Source organism: Dendrobium catenatum, unplaced genomic scaffold, assembly GCF_001605985.2.
Source record: "Dendrobium catenatum unplaced genomic scaffold, ASM160598v2 fragScaff_scaffold_621, whole genome shotgun sequence".
Taxonomy (NCBI): Eukaryota; Viridiplantae; Streptophyta; class Magnoliopsida; order Asparagales; family Orchidaceae; genus Dendrobium; species Dendrobium catenatum.
Genome location: NW_021319083.1, coordinates 3,100,611 through 3,115,577, shown reverse-complemented (window position 1 = coordinate 3,115,577; position 14,967 = coordinate 3,100,611). Strand labels below are relative to the sequence as shown.

Sequence of the window (14,967 nt, the reverse complement as noted above, 5' to 3'; positions counted from 1 at the left end):
CTTTACAATCGACACAAGCAGGCCGATGGAAGAGCATATGGAGTTATAGATACGATTAGCCATGGAGGGTAGCGGCTTTCACCTACCAACCTCGATGGATAATAATATATATAACTCTAAATTCACGAGATTTCCCCTATTTGATACATCGGCTCGAATAGGGTTTATAAAGTAAGTTTGCATTCATCATCGTCCTTCAAAAATAATCCTGGTTGCCGAAGGGCCATCCAGGGGAAGTCAAAAATAGGAGACGTAGTACGAAAATTGTTCTCTGTCATCCGACAACAACCAAAAAACAAAACATCATATGAGTAGATTTTGAAAGGTCTTAAAGCTTTTCTGCTTGTGACTTTTAGAGGAGACAGCCCTCTTAATTTTGACAATAACTGTCGCTTGGCAATCAAAGGAGTTGCCAAAAACTCCATCGTTTCTAACCCTCCATAAATAGTAGATGATAGCACATAGAAGCATGAAGCCAAATTTTTTTCCTGTTTTTGTCAATATCCCAATCATCAATGCTGCTAAAAGTTTGCCTGATAGTAGGTCTCAAAAATATGTTACTCATAAGAGGAAAAATGTTCTTAAGGATGCTATAAGTATAGTCACATCCAAATAGAAGATGATTTTGAGATTCCACGTAAGCAAAGAAAGATTCTTACAGGTCAAAGATCCTATCATTCTAGACTTTGACTTCATCGTCCAATAGATTTTTTTTTTTTGGAAAATCTTAATATGTTTTTGGGAAAAGATAGAAATCTTTTGCTCAGCCGTTGACCACACATAGCCTCCCGCTTCGGAGGATGGGTCACTATTTTGTCAACATGGTGCGGACGCCCTTATCCTTTTTATATGCGGGTTTCAGGATCCACCGTCCATTCTCTGGATGATAAATCGAGCATTTGAAGAAATATATATTATTTTTTATTTTTATTTTTTTTGGGTGTAGGTGGTTATTTGACACAATTATATTCTGATTTTAGCCCCACTTGCTATATGCAAGTGTGAGAGGTAAAGGGAGACATTAGTGAAAGTGGAGTTATAATACATACATCAAAACTTTTGCATTATATTCATTGCATTGTATACATTAATATTTTAATGAATTAAGCACAAATGAGGTTCAGAATCAAATGTTAGAAATTTTTTAGTCTCTTTATAACTCTGAAATGAACAAGTCAAGTGTAAGTGAAAAGTAAATAATCTTCTGATAACATGTGCTCTGTGAAGTATTGAAAGCCCCTATGAAAATGATAATACAAGTATAAGTAAGTATTCTGATCATAATTGTGGACTGAATTCTAGAAAATATGTTATGTCAGTATTTCATTCATTTCATTTAAGTTATTTCATTTTGCTTAAATTGTTATTTAATATTTTGAATTGGATATTAACATCTATGATAGGTAAGGGAGGGAGTTTGCTGAGCTAGTTGTGCTCATTCCATTCTTTCTGACATTACAGGAAAAGGTAAAGGCCTGACAGAGTAGAAAGCGTTGAGGCAGGATCTTCTGTGTCTGAGTGACTAAGGTATTATTATTTTTAATATAGCTTTAATTATTTTTTATGTATGGATAATTGGAAATTAGCTGTTTTACTGTATTTATGTTTTGAAGAAATGAATTTTGTTTGTATCACTTTTATGATTTAGAATTTTAGTAGCTCTGGTTGTTGTTGGTTAAGGGACGAGTTAATTAATTATAGGTTTAAGTGATTCAATCATTCCATTGGATTCTAGGACGTCATAAAGCAAGCCTTCAAAAATTTGGCCTAATTTTTTCCTTCTAACATATGATGCTAGATTGATGAGGATACGGTAGAAAATATAGAATATTTTCTTGCAAAGAGAAGACCCTTACGATTATGAGCTCTCTTCCTTCATCTCCCCATGAGGCCTCTTGGGTTAAACAAAAGGTGAAGTCCTAGTAGTTTCACATGGAAGATGATGACATTAGGTTTCTCTTCAAGAAATAATAGGCTGCAAATTCTCAAATAAGATTAGACTATTAGACGTGTGATTCTTGTCTTTCTTCTCAAGATGATATCTCCTAGGTTGATATTTATTTCTTTAGATCCTTTTTCAACACCTTCTATTTAACTACTAATACTAAAAAGTTTAATATTAATGTTCTTCATTTAAGTTATTGCATTTTGCTTAATTTGTTATTTAATATTTTGAATTGGATATTAACATCTATGATAGGTAAGGGAGGGAGTTTGCTGAGCTATTTGTGCTCATTCCATTCTTTCTGACATTACAAGAAAAGGTAAAGGCCTGATAGAGTAGAAAGCGTTGAGGCAGGATCTTCTGTGTCTGAGTGACTAAGGTATTATTATTTTTAATATAGCTTTTAATTATTTTTTATGTATGGAATTGGAAATTAGCTGTATTACTATATTTATGTTTTGAAGAAATGAATTTTGTTTGTATCGCTTTTATGATTTAGAATTTTAGTAGCTTTGGTTGTTGTTGGTTAATAGACGAGTTAATTAATTATAGGTTTAAGTGATTCAATCATTCCATTAGATTCTAGGACGTCATAAAGCAAGCCTTCAAACATTTGGCCTAATTCTTTCCTTCTAACATATGATGCTAGATTGATGAGGGTACAGTAGAAAATATAGAATATTTTCTTGCAAAAAGAAGACCCTTACGATTATGAGCTCTCTTCCTTCATCTCCCCATGAGGCCTCTTGGGTTAAACAAAAGGTGAAGTCCTAGTAGTTTCACATGGAAGATGATGACATTAGGTTTCTCTTTCAAGAAATAATAGGCTGCAAATTCTCAAATAAGATTTGACTATTAGACATGTGTGATTCTTGTCTTTCTTCTCAAGATGATATCTCCTAGGTTGATATTTATTTCTTTAGATTCTTTTTCAACACCTGCTATTTAACTACTAATACTAAAAAGTTTAATATTGATGTTCTTATTAACTAAAATATCCTTGAAGAGGATGTCTCCTCTCACATTGATTTGTTCGTTGTGAAAGAGATTAGAAAAACTATCATCAATACATAAAATAATAAATCTCCTGGTGTGAATGGATTCACCTTTGAGATTTGTTGTGGGGGGGGGGGGGGGGATTTATGAATGTTTCGCTGATGTATAACTTAGTGCTTATTGTCACCTTTTTTATTCATAATCATTATATATGTATTTCTTACCTAATCGAAGATACAAAGTTATTTGGCTACTTCACTTTTGTTGGCAGGTATCCCTCTGTGATTTCTAACATCCTTTTTGAGGATGACATTCATGTGAATGGGAGAGTTATCATCAACATTCTCAACCTTACACCATTCTATTGACAAGTTTGTCAAAGTCTTCAATTTTCTCTATCAAAATATTATTATTATTTTTGTTTCTATTTTGAAATCACTCCCCTTGCTATCATTGTTGGTTTCCATCTATGATCCTTATCTTTCACGGATCTCAACATTCTTCTCTCTTTAGAACTCATAACCCCTAAACTATTTCAAGAGCATGTAGATAACATCTACCACCAATTCTCTAGTTGAAAAATCAAAATTCTAGTCATGATAAGATTCTTTTCGCTCCTCAAAATCACTTTGATCAGTCTTCTCTTTTTGGATAGACACTTGCGCCATTCATAAAGGTACTATTAAAGTTCCAAACCACTCTTGATTTGTTCACTAGAAACATGTTGTGGTTGATTACTTGTAGGTTAATTTACCTTGCCTAGGGTTGCTAATGGGTGGACATTGCTCCCTTTGCTCCCATTATTGAACTTGCTTCTCAATTGAAATTTGCTTATAAGATTATGAAAGGTGAGAAGACTTTGAGCCTCGTTGTACATTAGTTTTAGACATTTATGGAGTCTTGCTCCTTTTTTTTTCCTTAATAAAAGTCCATATACTTGAGGGCATAATGAAATATATTTAGGAGAGAGTCACTCCTCTTTTCTCTTGGACTTCTAGGTGGACAATAGGAGCATTAAAAATCTTCTTTCATGACATATTCTCAGAGTTTGGGATCCTTGGCACTTAAACATGCATCCACCATCATCATCAATAACACTTGGAACATATCCACTATTTGTACGATTGCCAAAACTTCTAGAAATGCTTCAAGTTATATCTATTTTGGATCTAGAGGTTAGTTCTCTTCTACCACTTCTCTGTCATTCCTCAAAAGATCCATCGAAGAGTCCCTAATCCCTACTTATGAAGTGGTTTTCTTCCTGAAGCTTTTTTTATTCAAACGACTTGTTTTACATTTTGCTATCTTTTTTAACAATAGGTGATTATGATGGGTGGCCCTTTTGGTGGGGTTAGTTAATAAAAAATGCTTAGAAATATTTAGTTTGTTATTTAAAGAAGTGATATAGAATTTTTGGTAGAAAGATGAGGGGTTTGTAGAGGTACGGTTAAAAGAATATCAATACTAGTCCTTTTTGAGCTAGTTTTTGAGTTGATTTGCAAGTTTACTTTATGGAATGTGTTTTGAGTAGGGTGAATGGTTGAAAATGACGGAGGATTATATTAGAATGTGAACTTATGATATCGAGTACATGGTAGATTTTTTGAGATTAAATGCCCTGTAGTGGTATGAAGAACGAGACTTTGTGCAAGAGTGTCTAAACTATGTTGAGGGTTTTGAAGACAACTGGGTTGATTTTATTAAGACTTGAGTTGGGGATGGCTGGTCTTTGAGAGATGGAGAGGGTGTAGAAGAAGATGACACAAAGGATTAAAAGCTAATTTAAGAAGAATAGTAATAAAAATAAAGATAACTAATCAATCCCACCAAACACTATCCAAAAGAGAATAGTTTCATTCAAAATTTTTTATCATTCAAAACCTAAAAATTTGTCATTACATACCAACATTATTTATAGAGTTACAATGACTATGACAATTCAAAAATAAGAGATTTTTTTTTGGAAGGGGAAGGGGGGGAGGGGTGGAAATGGAGTGAGTGGCCACTAATAGAGGTAGATGATAACTGCATTTATTAATTCATCTTACATTCGTTAAATAACTAACCTATACATTTTTCCTTGAAAAGTCAAATCTTGTAGAAGCTAAATTTGAAATTTAAATATTAAAATTCTAAATTAATTTTTTCTTCATGAGTGGGCTCTTGTAATGGATCTTGATTGGACTTTTACTTCAGGATTCTTGGACTTTTTCTTGAGCTCCTGTGATTGAATCTTTAACTTCATATTTTAAATCCAATTAATGCGCTACATCAATAGTCTACTCATGAATGACCAACTCATTTTGTTTTTATTGTCATTCTCAAATATTTTAATTATCATCCCTTCTCAAATATCATAATTCACTTATGCTCTTAAATAAGGTGGCCTCACTGATATAGGACTTAAATGTTTAGACAATGTTACATAAGAAGTTGCACGCTTCTATTTGAGAGCATTATTAGTTTTTAAACTTACAGTGATTTTAAACAATGAAAGAAAATGAGAGAGGAGTGAAACTCGCTTAGGCCAAATCACAAAGCTAGAAGTTAAGATCACAAAATAATCAATTATTCAAACATAGCATACATGAAAAATTTTCAATGAGAAATCCCTAAATTAACAATGAGATTAATCACTACGAAAAAGATCCCTCACTCAACTTTTTAAATTACTAGGCTTAGTAGCGGTGGAAGTTAACACAGCCATCATGAATCAATTATGACCACAATGGAGAGTAATTAGGAAGGAATAGAATTTGGAGAAAAAGTTCTACTTCTTTTGGGTTTGGAAATAATTTGTCACTATATGGGGTAGAGTTGGTCATCGATGGCTTCGGCGAGGGTGAAGACGATCCTCTCTACGTATTCCTCTACAATTTGATCAATCTTCAGGGTGAGGTCGAAGAACGGTGAGTTGAGGATGTCGACGTGGCCTTGATCGTCGTAAACAAATATGTGATCTTGTTCAAGATCTTCCATACATTATTGGACAAAAACTTTCTAGTTTTTGAAACCTTCAGACAACAATAGGAACCCTTTTGGACTGCAGGACATCGAGGAGAGGTCGCTGGAAATTCAGGACAGCACTTGATCTTCTTCTGGACAGCAAAGGATTGGTTTTCGAATGCAGGACAACAATCTTGTGATGTTGAAACCCTGTAGAAATTGGTGTTTGGAAGGATAAAATTAGGGTTTGGTCAATTAATTTAAGGGGGAGGGGATGGGGGAGTGGCCAGCCATAGGGAGGAGGGGAAGGGGAATTTTAATTCCAGAAAATTTTGAATTTGAATAGGGAGGGAAACAAATTCAAAATTCTGAAATTAATTTCAGCCTTAAAGGGATGAATTAATTGGGAATTGATGGATTGATTTGAGGAGCATTAATGGACCTAATAAATAAATGAGAGAGAGAGAGAGAGAGAGAGAGAGAGAGAGAGAGAGAGAGAGAGAGAGAGAGAAAGAGGGGGGGGCATGAGTAGGTTGGTTAGGGTTTAGGGAAAGAGAAGCAATGCTTACTTAATCAAGGATTGCAAATTGAGGTAGGTGAACTAAATCAAATCTAATTAGAAATTCAATTAGATTTCATTTAAGTAACTTTCCAAAAATAGATCATCCTATTTTAGGAAACAAATTCAAATTCAAAATTGATTGGAATTTAAAATCAAAGCTTTCCAAATCGAGGATGTTTAATAAATGGAAAGTATTCGAGGATGCTTAATAAATGGAAAGTTTTAACGAGCGATTGAATTTTTGAGGCAAAGGGGAGGGGAATGAGGCCGGCGGTTAGGGTTAGGGTTAGGATTGGAGTTTGGCGGTTTGGAGGTGGGAGATAGGGTGGTCGGATCGGATGTGGTGGTGGTGGTGGGGCTTAGCTGAGAGAGGGAGAGAGGGATTTGGGTGGCTGGCGGCTAGAAGGAGGGTGGGTTTCGGCCGAGAGAGGGAGGGGATTTGGCCGGCGGTTAAAGGGGAAGGGAGGGAGGATGGAAAGCGACAAAGTCGACCACGGACATGGACGCTTTCTGCGGTTGATGGGTATTGCGATGCCTTCACATAGGGACTTCAATCTCTTTAAGAACTCTCAAGCTCTCTCAAAACACATAAGTGCAGAAATTTCATAATATCATTCGTCATCCCTCAAAGAAGGAGGAGACTTTAAATAGCCAATACAATGAAGAAAATACAGAAGACCAACTTGCCCCTAGGGCATACACATGACTAGGCCCTTAAGTGAGGGCATAAAAGGAAAAATACAATAAAACTCATAAACTAATACATTAATAAAAAATCTAATACAATGATAATCAAAAGTAAAGTGATGTAATCGTGGCCGTAGATTGACAGCCACACCTCTGGTAGACTCTCCAAGGTCGGATGTCCTCATCATTCTCCCGGGTGGAAAAAAGCTCGATTCCATTGAGTACGCGTCCCAGGTATTCTCATAATCTCTAATGCATCTAGATCAATCCGCTGGAGCTCCTTGCGCTCTAGCCAGATGTCCTCTGACTCTTGCTTAGCTCTCCACCTGATCAAATACCTTCTTCGTCCACCCTCTTTTGTGGAAATGATATCATCACTAAGGATCATGTCGACCTTCTTCACCGTAGGTACTTGAGAATATTTGGGAGTGGAGGTAGGCTTAGGTTTTCACAGGGTGGGGTCACACAAGGCTCATTTTGTAGTTGATTTGGTGGGTACAAAATAAATATTCTATGTTAAAAGAGTGATTAATGTTGAATTCTGCAAACAGATCCACCATATAAGCATTGTCATTGATTTTCTTAACTATTTTGAATGGTTCCACACTTTTAGCATGTAACTTCTTAACAGTTCTTTGTGGGAACCGTTCCGTACGAATCCGCACCATCACTGAATCACCAACCTCAAAAATTTTAAATCTTTGTTTAAGATTAGCATGAAGTTTATAATTAATATTACTTTGTTCAATTCAGAGTGCAATTTCCTTATGTAGCTCATGCAAATGAGGATGCATACTCAGAAATTCTATAACACATGGGTATAAGATCTAATGGTTACCGAGGTTTGTACCCATAAACAATTTCAACAGGGTTTAAGTCAGTGGTGCGGTTCACAGAATTATTGTAGGTAAATTTTATTATGGGGAGTTTGGAATCCCAATCCTTAATGTGTTCACCTACTAGGGACCTTAACAAATTACCTAAACTTATATTGACCACTTCAGTTTGGCCATTAGTTTGTGGATGAAAGACTGGAGAATTGTACCTTAGTGCCCATTTTCATCCAGAGAGTTTTTCAGAAGTAACTGGTGAACTTGACATCCCTATCTGATCTAATGGTCTTGGGTAAACCATGTAATCTGATGACCTCATTGAAGTACAGTTTGATAATGTGGGAGGCATTGGATGTCTTTGAACAGGTTAGGAAATGGGCCATTTTGGAAAAATGATCAACTATAACACAGATGACGTCATTCCTATGAAAGTCTTGGGCAAGCCTAGGACGAAGTCCAAGCTAACATCTTGCCACGGATAACTGGGAATAGATATAGGATTGTAGAGACCAGTGTTTTGTTTACGTTGCTTGGCTAGTTGGCAAGTGTGGCACCTACTGACCATTTTACCAATGTCCTTCTTCAGGCTGGGCTAGAAGAAGTGGTATTGTATGGCTTCTATCGTCTTATCACGATCGAAGTGTCCAGCGAGGCCTCCGATGTTGAGTTCCCAAATTAGGAATTCCCTAAGGGACGTGCTAGGGATACAAAGCTTCTGAGCTTTAAAAAGATACCCATCCTCAAGGAGAAAATCACCCACAAGGCGTGTGTTTCCTGTAGACAATAGGGAGTAAGTCTCATTGAAGTCAGGGCATTCCAAGTAGTCCTCTTTGACTCGCTCAAACCCAACGACTTCGGCTCTCATCTCGGTTGTTGTCATCATACGACGACTAAGAGCATCGACAAATTTATTCTCAACTCCCGCCTTGTGCCTAAGGGTATCAATGTATTCTTATAAAAACTCTACCCAACGCCCATGACGCTTATTTAACTTTTTCTGGGAGTTAATGTAACAAAGAGACTCGTGATCCAAAAAGATAACGAACTCTTGCGGGAGCAAGTAGTGTCGCCAATAACAAAGGCATTGGATCACAACATAGAACTCTTTGTCATACGTAGAATAGCATTGCCGGATGTCATTTAACTTCTCACTAAAATAAGAAATATGGTGACCTTCCTGGGATAGGACTCCTCCAATTTCGACCCCCGAAGCATCGCAGGTCACTTCGAAGACTTTGGAGAAGTCAGGAAGTCTCATAATTGGGGCTTCCACCATTCGTGTCTTAAATGTTTAGGCAATGTTACATAAGAAGTTGCACGCTTTTATTTGAGAGCAATATTGGTTTTTAAACTTGTAGTGGTTTTAAACAATGAAAGAAAACGAGAGAGGGGTGAAACTAGCTTTTAGGCCAAGTCACACAGCTAGAAGTTAAGATAACAAAATGATCAATTATTCAAACTTAGCATACATGAAGGATTTTCAACGAGAAATCCTAAATTAGCTATGAGATTAGTCACTACAAAATAGATTCCTCACTTAACTCTTTAAATCACTAGGCTTAGTGGAGGGAGTTAACACAACCGTTATGAATCAATTATGACTACAATTGAGAGTAATTAGGAAGGTATGGAATTTGGAAGAAAAGTTCACCTTCGTCAGGGTTTGTTGGAAATAATTTGTCACTGTACAGAGGAGAGTTGGTCGTCGATGGCTTCGGCGAGGGTGAAGATGATCCTCTCTACGTATTTCTCTACAGTTTGGTCAATCTCCAGGTTGAGGTCGAAGAACTGTGAGTTGAGGATGTCGACGTGGCCTTGATCATCGTAAACAAACCATGATCTTGTTCAGGATCCGCCATACATTACTATACAACACCTTTCAAGTTTCTAAAACCTTCGAACAGCAATATTAAAGTTAGGAATTAATTGGGAATTGATGGATTGATTTGAGGAGCATTAATGGATCTAATAAATAAATGAGAGAGAGAGAAGAGAGGGGGGGGGATGAGTAGGTTGGGTAGGGTTTAGGGAAAGGGAATTAATGCTTATTTAATCAAGGATTGTAAATTGAGATAAGTGATCTAAATCAAATCCAATTAGAAATTGAATTAGACTTGATTTAAGTAACTTTCCAAAAATAGATCATCCTATTTTAGGAAACAATTTCAAATTCAAAATTGATTGGAATTTGAAATCAAAGCTTTCCAAATCGAGGATGTTTAATAAATAGAAAGTATTAATGAGGGATTGAATTTTGGAGGCAAAGGGGAGGGGAATGAGGTCGGCGGCTAGGGTTAGGGTTAGGATTAGAGTTTGGCGGTTTGGAGGTGGGAGATGGAGTGGTCGGATAGGAAGTGGTGGTGGTGGGGCTCGGCCAAGAGAGGGAGGAGGCCGGCGGTTGAAGGGGAAGGGAGGGATGATGGGGAGCGACGAAGTGGACCACGAACCCGGACGCTTCCTGTAGTTGGTAGGTATTGCGATGCCCTCATCTAGTGACTTCAATCTCTCCAAGAACTCTCAAGCTCTCTCAAAACATATAAGTGCAGAAATTTCATAATATCATTCAACATCCCTCAAAGGAGGAGGAGGAGACTTTAAATAACCAATACAATGAAGAAAATACAAAAGACCAACTTGCCCCTAGGGCATACACATGACTAGGCCCTCAAGTGAGGGCATAAAAGAGAAAGTACAATAAAACTCATAAACTAATATATCAATAATAAATCTAATACAATAATAATCAAAAGTAAAGTGGTGCAATCGTGGCCGTAGATCGACGGCCACGTCTCTGGTAGACTCTCCAAGGTCGGATGTCCTCATCACTCGCTTTATCTTTCTCTAACCTTACATCATTTATTCACAAAAGATCCTTTTCTAAGAGAATAATGATCCAGATAACATCGATCATATTGAAAGGGAAGCTTAAACGTTCAAATCTACTCTAAAAATATAATATTTGGACAAAACATCAAAATTATCCAAGAACTTATTGCTTAAATGTGTACTTGGTGCATGAAAACCCCGTGTCCATTAACAGCTTTCTTATTGAAGGCTTTGAAGCTGAGCAATTTGTAGCCATGAAAAAAATATTCAAAATGTTTTCAAACAACTTATTATTTTCTTTAATGATCAGCGTCAATGCTCAAGTAAAGCCATAAAAAGTTGCGGCCTTTCCCTAAATTAGGTGGTTGATAGTTTTAGCCCCATTCAAGAGGCCACTTGGGTTCGAGGATATTGGCATTAAAGTTATTAAATGTAATATTATATTCAATTGTTTTCTTGTCACTCGAGTTCTGGACTGTTTGATGAAGCTACCATGAAAATAAACCATTTTCCCTCACTAGGGTAATTAGGAGAAAGAAAACCATATCCAGATATGGCTAAAGGAGAAATTGCTGCTTTAAAGGAAGCTCTCCGCAACCAACATCTTATCATAAAGAAGCTGTACGTTGAGTTAGAGGAAGAAAGAGAAGCTTCAGCAACTGCAGCCACTGAAGCTCTCTCTATGATCCTTCGCCTGCAGAGAGAGAAAGCTGCAGAGAAGATGGAAGCTTGTCAATACAAGAGAATGGCAGAGGAACGGATAAACCATGCTGAAGAGACCTTGGAGGTGCTTGAAGAAGTCGTTCAGCAGAAAGACTTGGAGATTGAATCTCTCCGATTCCAACTCAAGGCAAATAAGCAAAAACAGACAAATCATGGCATCAGCATTCCAGACATCGGAGAAATGTTGCTTTGTGAGAACAAATCATGTTGTAATGGTATTTTTAGAAGGAATGCTTCTTTGCCTTCACTTCGTGGGGATGAGTTTAGTTTCGATAAGAGATTCCTTGATGATGAAAGTCCTATATTATCCTCTAAGTTATCTGTATGGAGGAAGATTGGTGATTTCACAAATCAACATATCGGGATGAGTGAGAATGAAGCAGATGACTTGTTTGATGATCTGGTAGCTAGTGAAGGAAAGCCTCGAAGACAATATGAAGCTATAGAATTAAGCAGGAGGGATAAAGGGTTTTTGCAGGCTAAAATTTCAGCATTTGGTTCTTGTTCCAGTGCGGTGGGCAATGAGGTTCAAAGCATTTCTTCACCTATTGGCTCCATGGCTTCCTGGTTTTCTGCACCTATTAGTGATGTTTCTACTGATTCTTCTAAACGAGTGGAAGACATGAAGTCAGATAATGAAGCCGTTTCTAGTTCACCTTCTCAATATGAAGATAATGAAAATGCTTCTAGCCTAACAAGAAATTTTAGTGGGAAAGCAAGGTATTCTGCCTTATTCCATGACATATTTGGGGTTCCAGAGAGCCACAAAGATTGCAAGCCTGGTGAACTTTGTAAGATGTTATTGCAGGATGCAATCTCGGAGACTAATTCCATGATTGAAATGCCAAATATGATGCTAAAGGAAGTTCCAGATTATCTTATCAAACATGATGAGGGCCTTAATAAAACATTCATTGGCAATCACAATGAGGCCAAGTTCTCTTTGCCTGCTAAAGAGCCTATCATAGCAAAGTTGGGCAAGATGTGCACACCGAAAAAGGGTACTTCTGTTAATTATCAATGGGATCTCATCGATCCTGGAAATGGAAATGTTATTTCCCATTCTGATATTGAACAGCTTAAAAGAAGACTGCAGAAGCTTGAGGATGAGAGGATTATCTTGCATGAGGATTCTGAAAGAGGAAAGAAGCAGTTGAAGGAAATGTTAAAGCAGCTGAATTCAATAGAGACTCATATAAAGAGGTCAACATCCAGGAAGAACTCTCATGTGGATGAATCCTCACTTGTCTCAATAATGGAGGTTCGTGTCTTCCACTTTTGAATATATTTTGCATTTCGATGATAGCCTGATGCCCTCAATTTATGTTTTGTGCATTAAATTGATTTCTATTGCCTTTTACTTAACCTGGAAAACCATATTTTCAATGAACTTGAGAAATTTTGGAGGAAGATTTTTTCTGAGATTTTTTATTTGTTTAGCAGGCAGTTCTATCATTCTCAATTTAGCCAAGCCTATTTGATACATTCTCGACTGGCACTCCTCACATCAACTCCAATTTTTACTGGATTTGCTTTATTTAGACTTCGTTTGGGACGGCTTTCTTATTGCTTCTTAAAGCAATTTTTAAATACAAAAATTAAAAATTTTGTACTAAAAAGCTGTTTTAAGAAGTAGTAAAAAAACCGTCTCAAATGAAGCCTTAGTCTAGATCAGATATCTTCTTGAACGGAGACTTCAGAGGAACTGCAGTGCTTTGTGGATTCCTCTTTTTTTATGATTTATTTTTATGTTATATGTTTCTTTATATTGCAACGAAAGTAGATCTTGATTAGAACACAGTTGTATAGTAACATTGCATTTGGCTGTTATTAAATGCCAAAATTTGTATAATTCAGAACCTGTGGATTGAGATTCTAAAAAAATAAAATCACTTTTTATCAATTTCTGGATTTTGTGCTCTCTGCTCTATGAATTTCTTCGATCTGCTTGAAATTGATCCTTTTGCTGATTAACTAAATTATAAGAACATCTACATGATACATTTGACTTTTTTTTTTTTGTTTTTTTGTTTTTTGTTTTTGAAACTCACAACGGGGCCTACGCGTTATATAAAAAAAGAGGTATAAGTTCTTATGATCAGAAGCTCTCTAAAAGAATAAAATTTGAAGTAAACGAGTCTGAGATCCTATTTATTACAATAAGAAAAAAAAAAAACAGAAAACCAGGAAACAAAGGCAAACCCAAGAATCAATACCAAGCAAAGCAACAACTCGATCAGCAATAACCTTCAGCAACTCTCAGCAACACGAGCACCCATAAATTGCAACCAGTTAAGATACTCCAAAGCAAAGAAGTAATGAACCTACAACAACAAAGGGAAACCACCCATAATAGGTAAACATCACAATAGCAAGGCCAATAACCCAAAAAACAACATCAACAGAGAACCCATAACAACAACAAAAATCATAGAATTAATAAAGCACCAAAGTAGCCAAGAAATTACCAAAAAATCAATCCCAACAAAGCCTCACACCAAAGGAAACAAACCCAAACCAACATAAATGACATTGCCTCACCCCCTAACCAGACCACAACCCAACAAACCAATCCCCACCCAAAGCACACTAACCAAACAAACAACCCCAGCAGTTCGAACCCCCACGCACTAACTGACAAAAGCCATAGAGCCAACACAGCCAAAATACAAATCCTACCAAAGACAAGAAAAACCATAAAATTACTTATTTTTTTGCTTTCTTTTTGTTTTTCTGCCTACTTTATTTAGCAAAAACATTCTGAATGCATAATCTTCGACACGAACCACATTCAAACCAAACAAAGTTTGAAACTCATCCCTAGGCTCAAATTTATCTTCCCCATCTCCCCGGTTAGCTGAGGAGTGACACTCATTTAGCCAATCTGAATGATCAACACAAGACTCCTTCGAATTTAATGCTAAATGAGTAATCAAAGCATCCTTAGAGATAAGAGGGATTGGAACATCAATAACAACCACATTTTTATCCACATTGGCAATATTAGGCAGTGCACCTAGATCAGTCAAGGGAGAGTCGCCTGAAAGCATCACCAATCCGCTAGAGGAATCATTCAAATCAACCCTTTTTACATCACACAAATCCACATTTACATCATCTAAGTTCTCATTGCAAAGATCATTATCTTTAGAAGCTTTCTCAACAATAATAGGGGAAACAACAAGTTGATGAACACAAACAAGAGTTAAAGACAAGTTATTACCACCCACATTATTAATACCCTCACATTCCTCTTTGTTAGAGCAATGAAAATCTAATAAAGGTGAAGCACAATGAAAATGAGACAATTGAACCATAGGAACCAAAACATCTTTGCCATCCATCTTATCAATGGTACTATCAAGATTCTCAGCAACATAACCAACAATTGGCACAGCAGACGAAACCGTAAGGATGGCCGAAATAACAGGCACATTAAAATGCCCCAA

The 14,967-nt window shown here is 36.7% G+C and overlaps 1 protein-coding gene across 2 annotated transcripts; it reads left to right on the top strand.

The window, feature by feature from the left end:
- The first annotated feature begins 1,443 nt into the window (after positions 1 to 1,443).
- Positions 1,444 to 13,701, top strand: LOC110106143. 2 transcript variants are annotated; one of them, XM_020835916.2, is made up of 3 exons: positions 1,444 to 1,527; positions 11,317 to 12,779; positions 12,962 to 13,701. In XM_020835916.2, the coding sequence occupies exons 2-3, from the start codon at positions 11,349 to 11,351 to the stop codon at positions 12,983 to 12,985; spliced, it is 1,455 nt and encodes a 484-aa protein (XP_020691575.1). In that variant the 5' UTR covers positions 1,444 to 1,527; positions 11,317 to 11,348; the 3' UTR covers positions 12,986 to 13,701. The 2 variants fall into 2 exon arrangements, with proteins under 2 accessions (XP_020691575.1, XP_028550930.1); XM_028695097.1 differs by lacking the exon at positions 1,444 to 1,527 and adding an exon at positions 2,208 to 2,324.
- The last annotated feature ends 1,266 nt before the right edge of the window (positions 13,702 to 14,967 follow it).

Coding starts and splice junctions, on each gene's coding strand:
- LOC110106143 (XM_020835916.2), top strand. CDS start 11,349: ATGGCTAAAGGAGAAATTGCTGCTTTAAAGGAAGCTCTCCGCAACCAA. Junction 12,780..12,961: donor CACTTGTCTCAATAATGGAG/GTTCGTGTCTTC, acceptor TTTGTTTAGCAG/GCAGTTCTATCATTCTCAAT.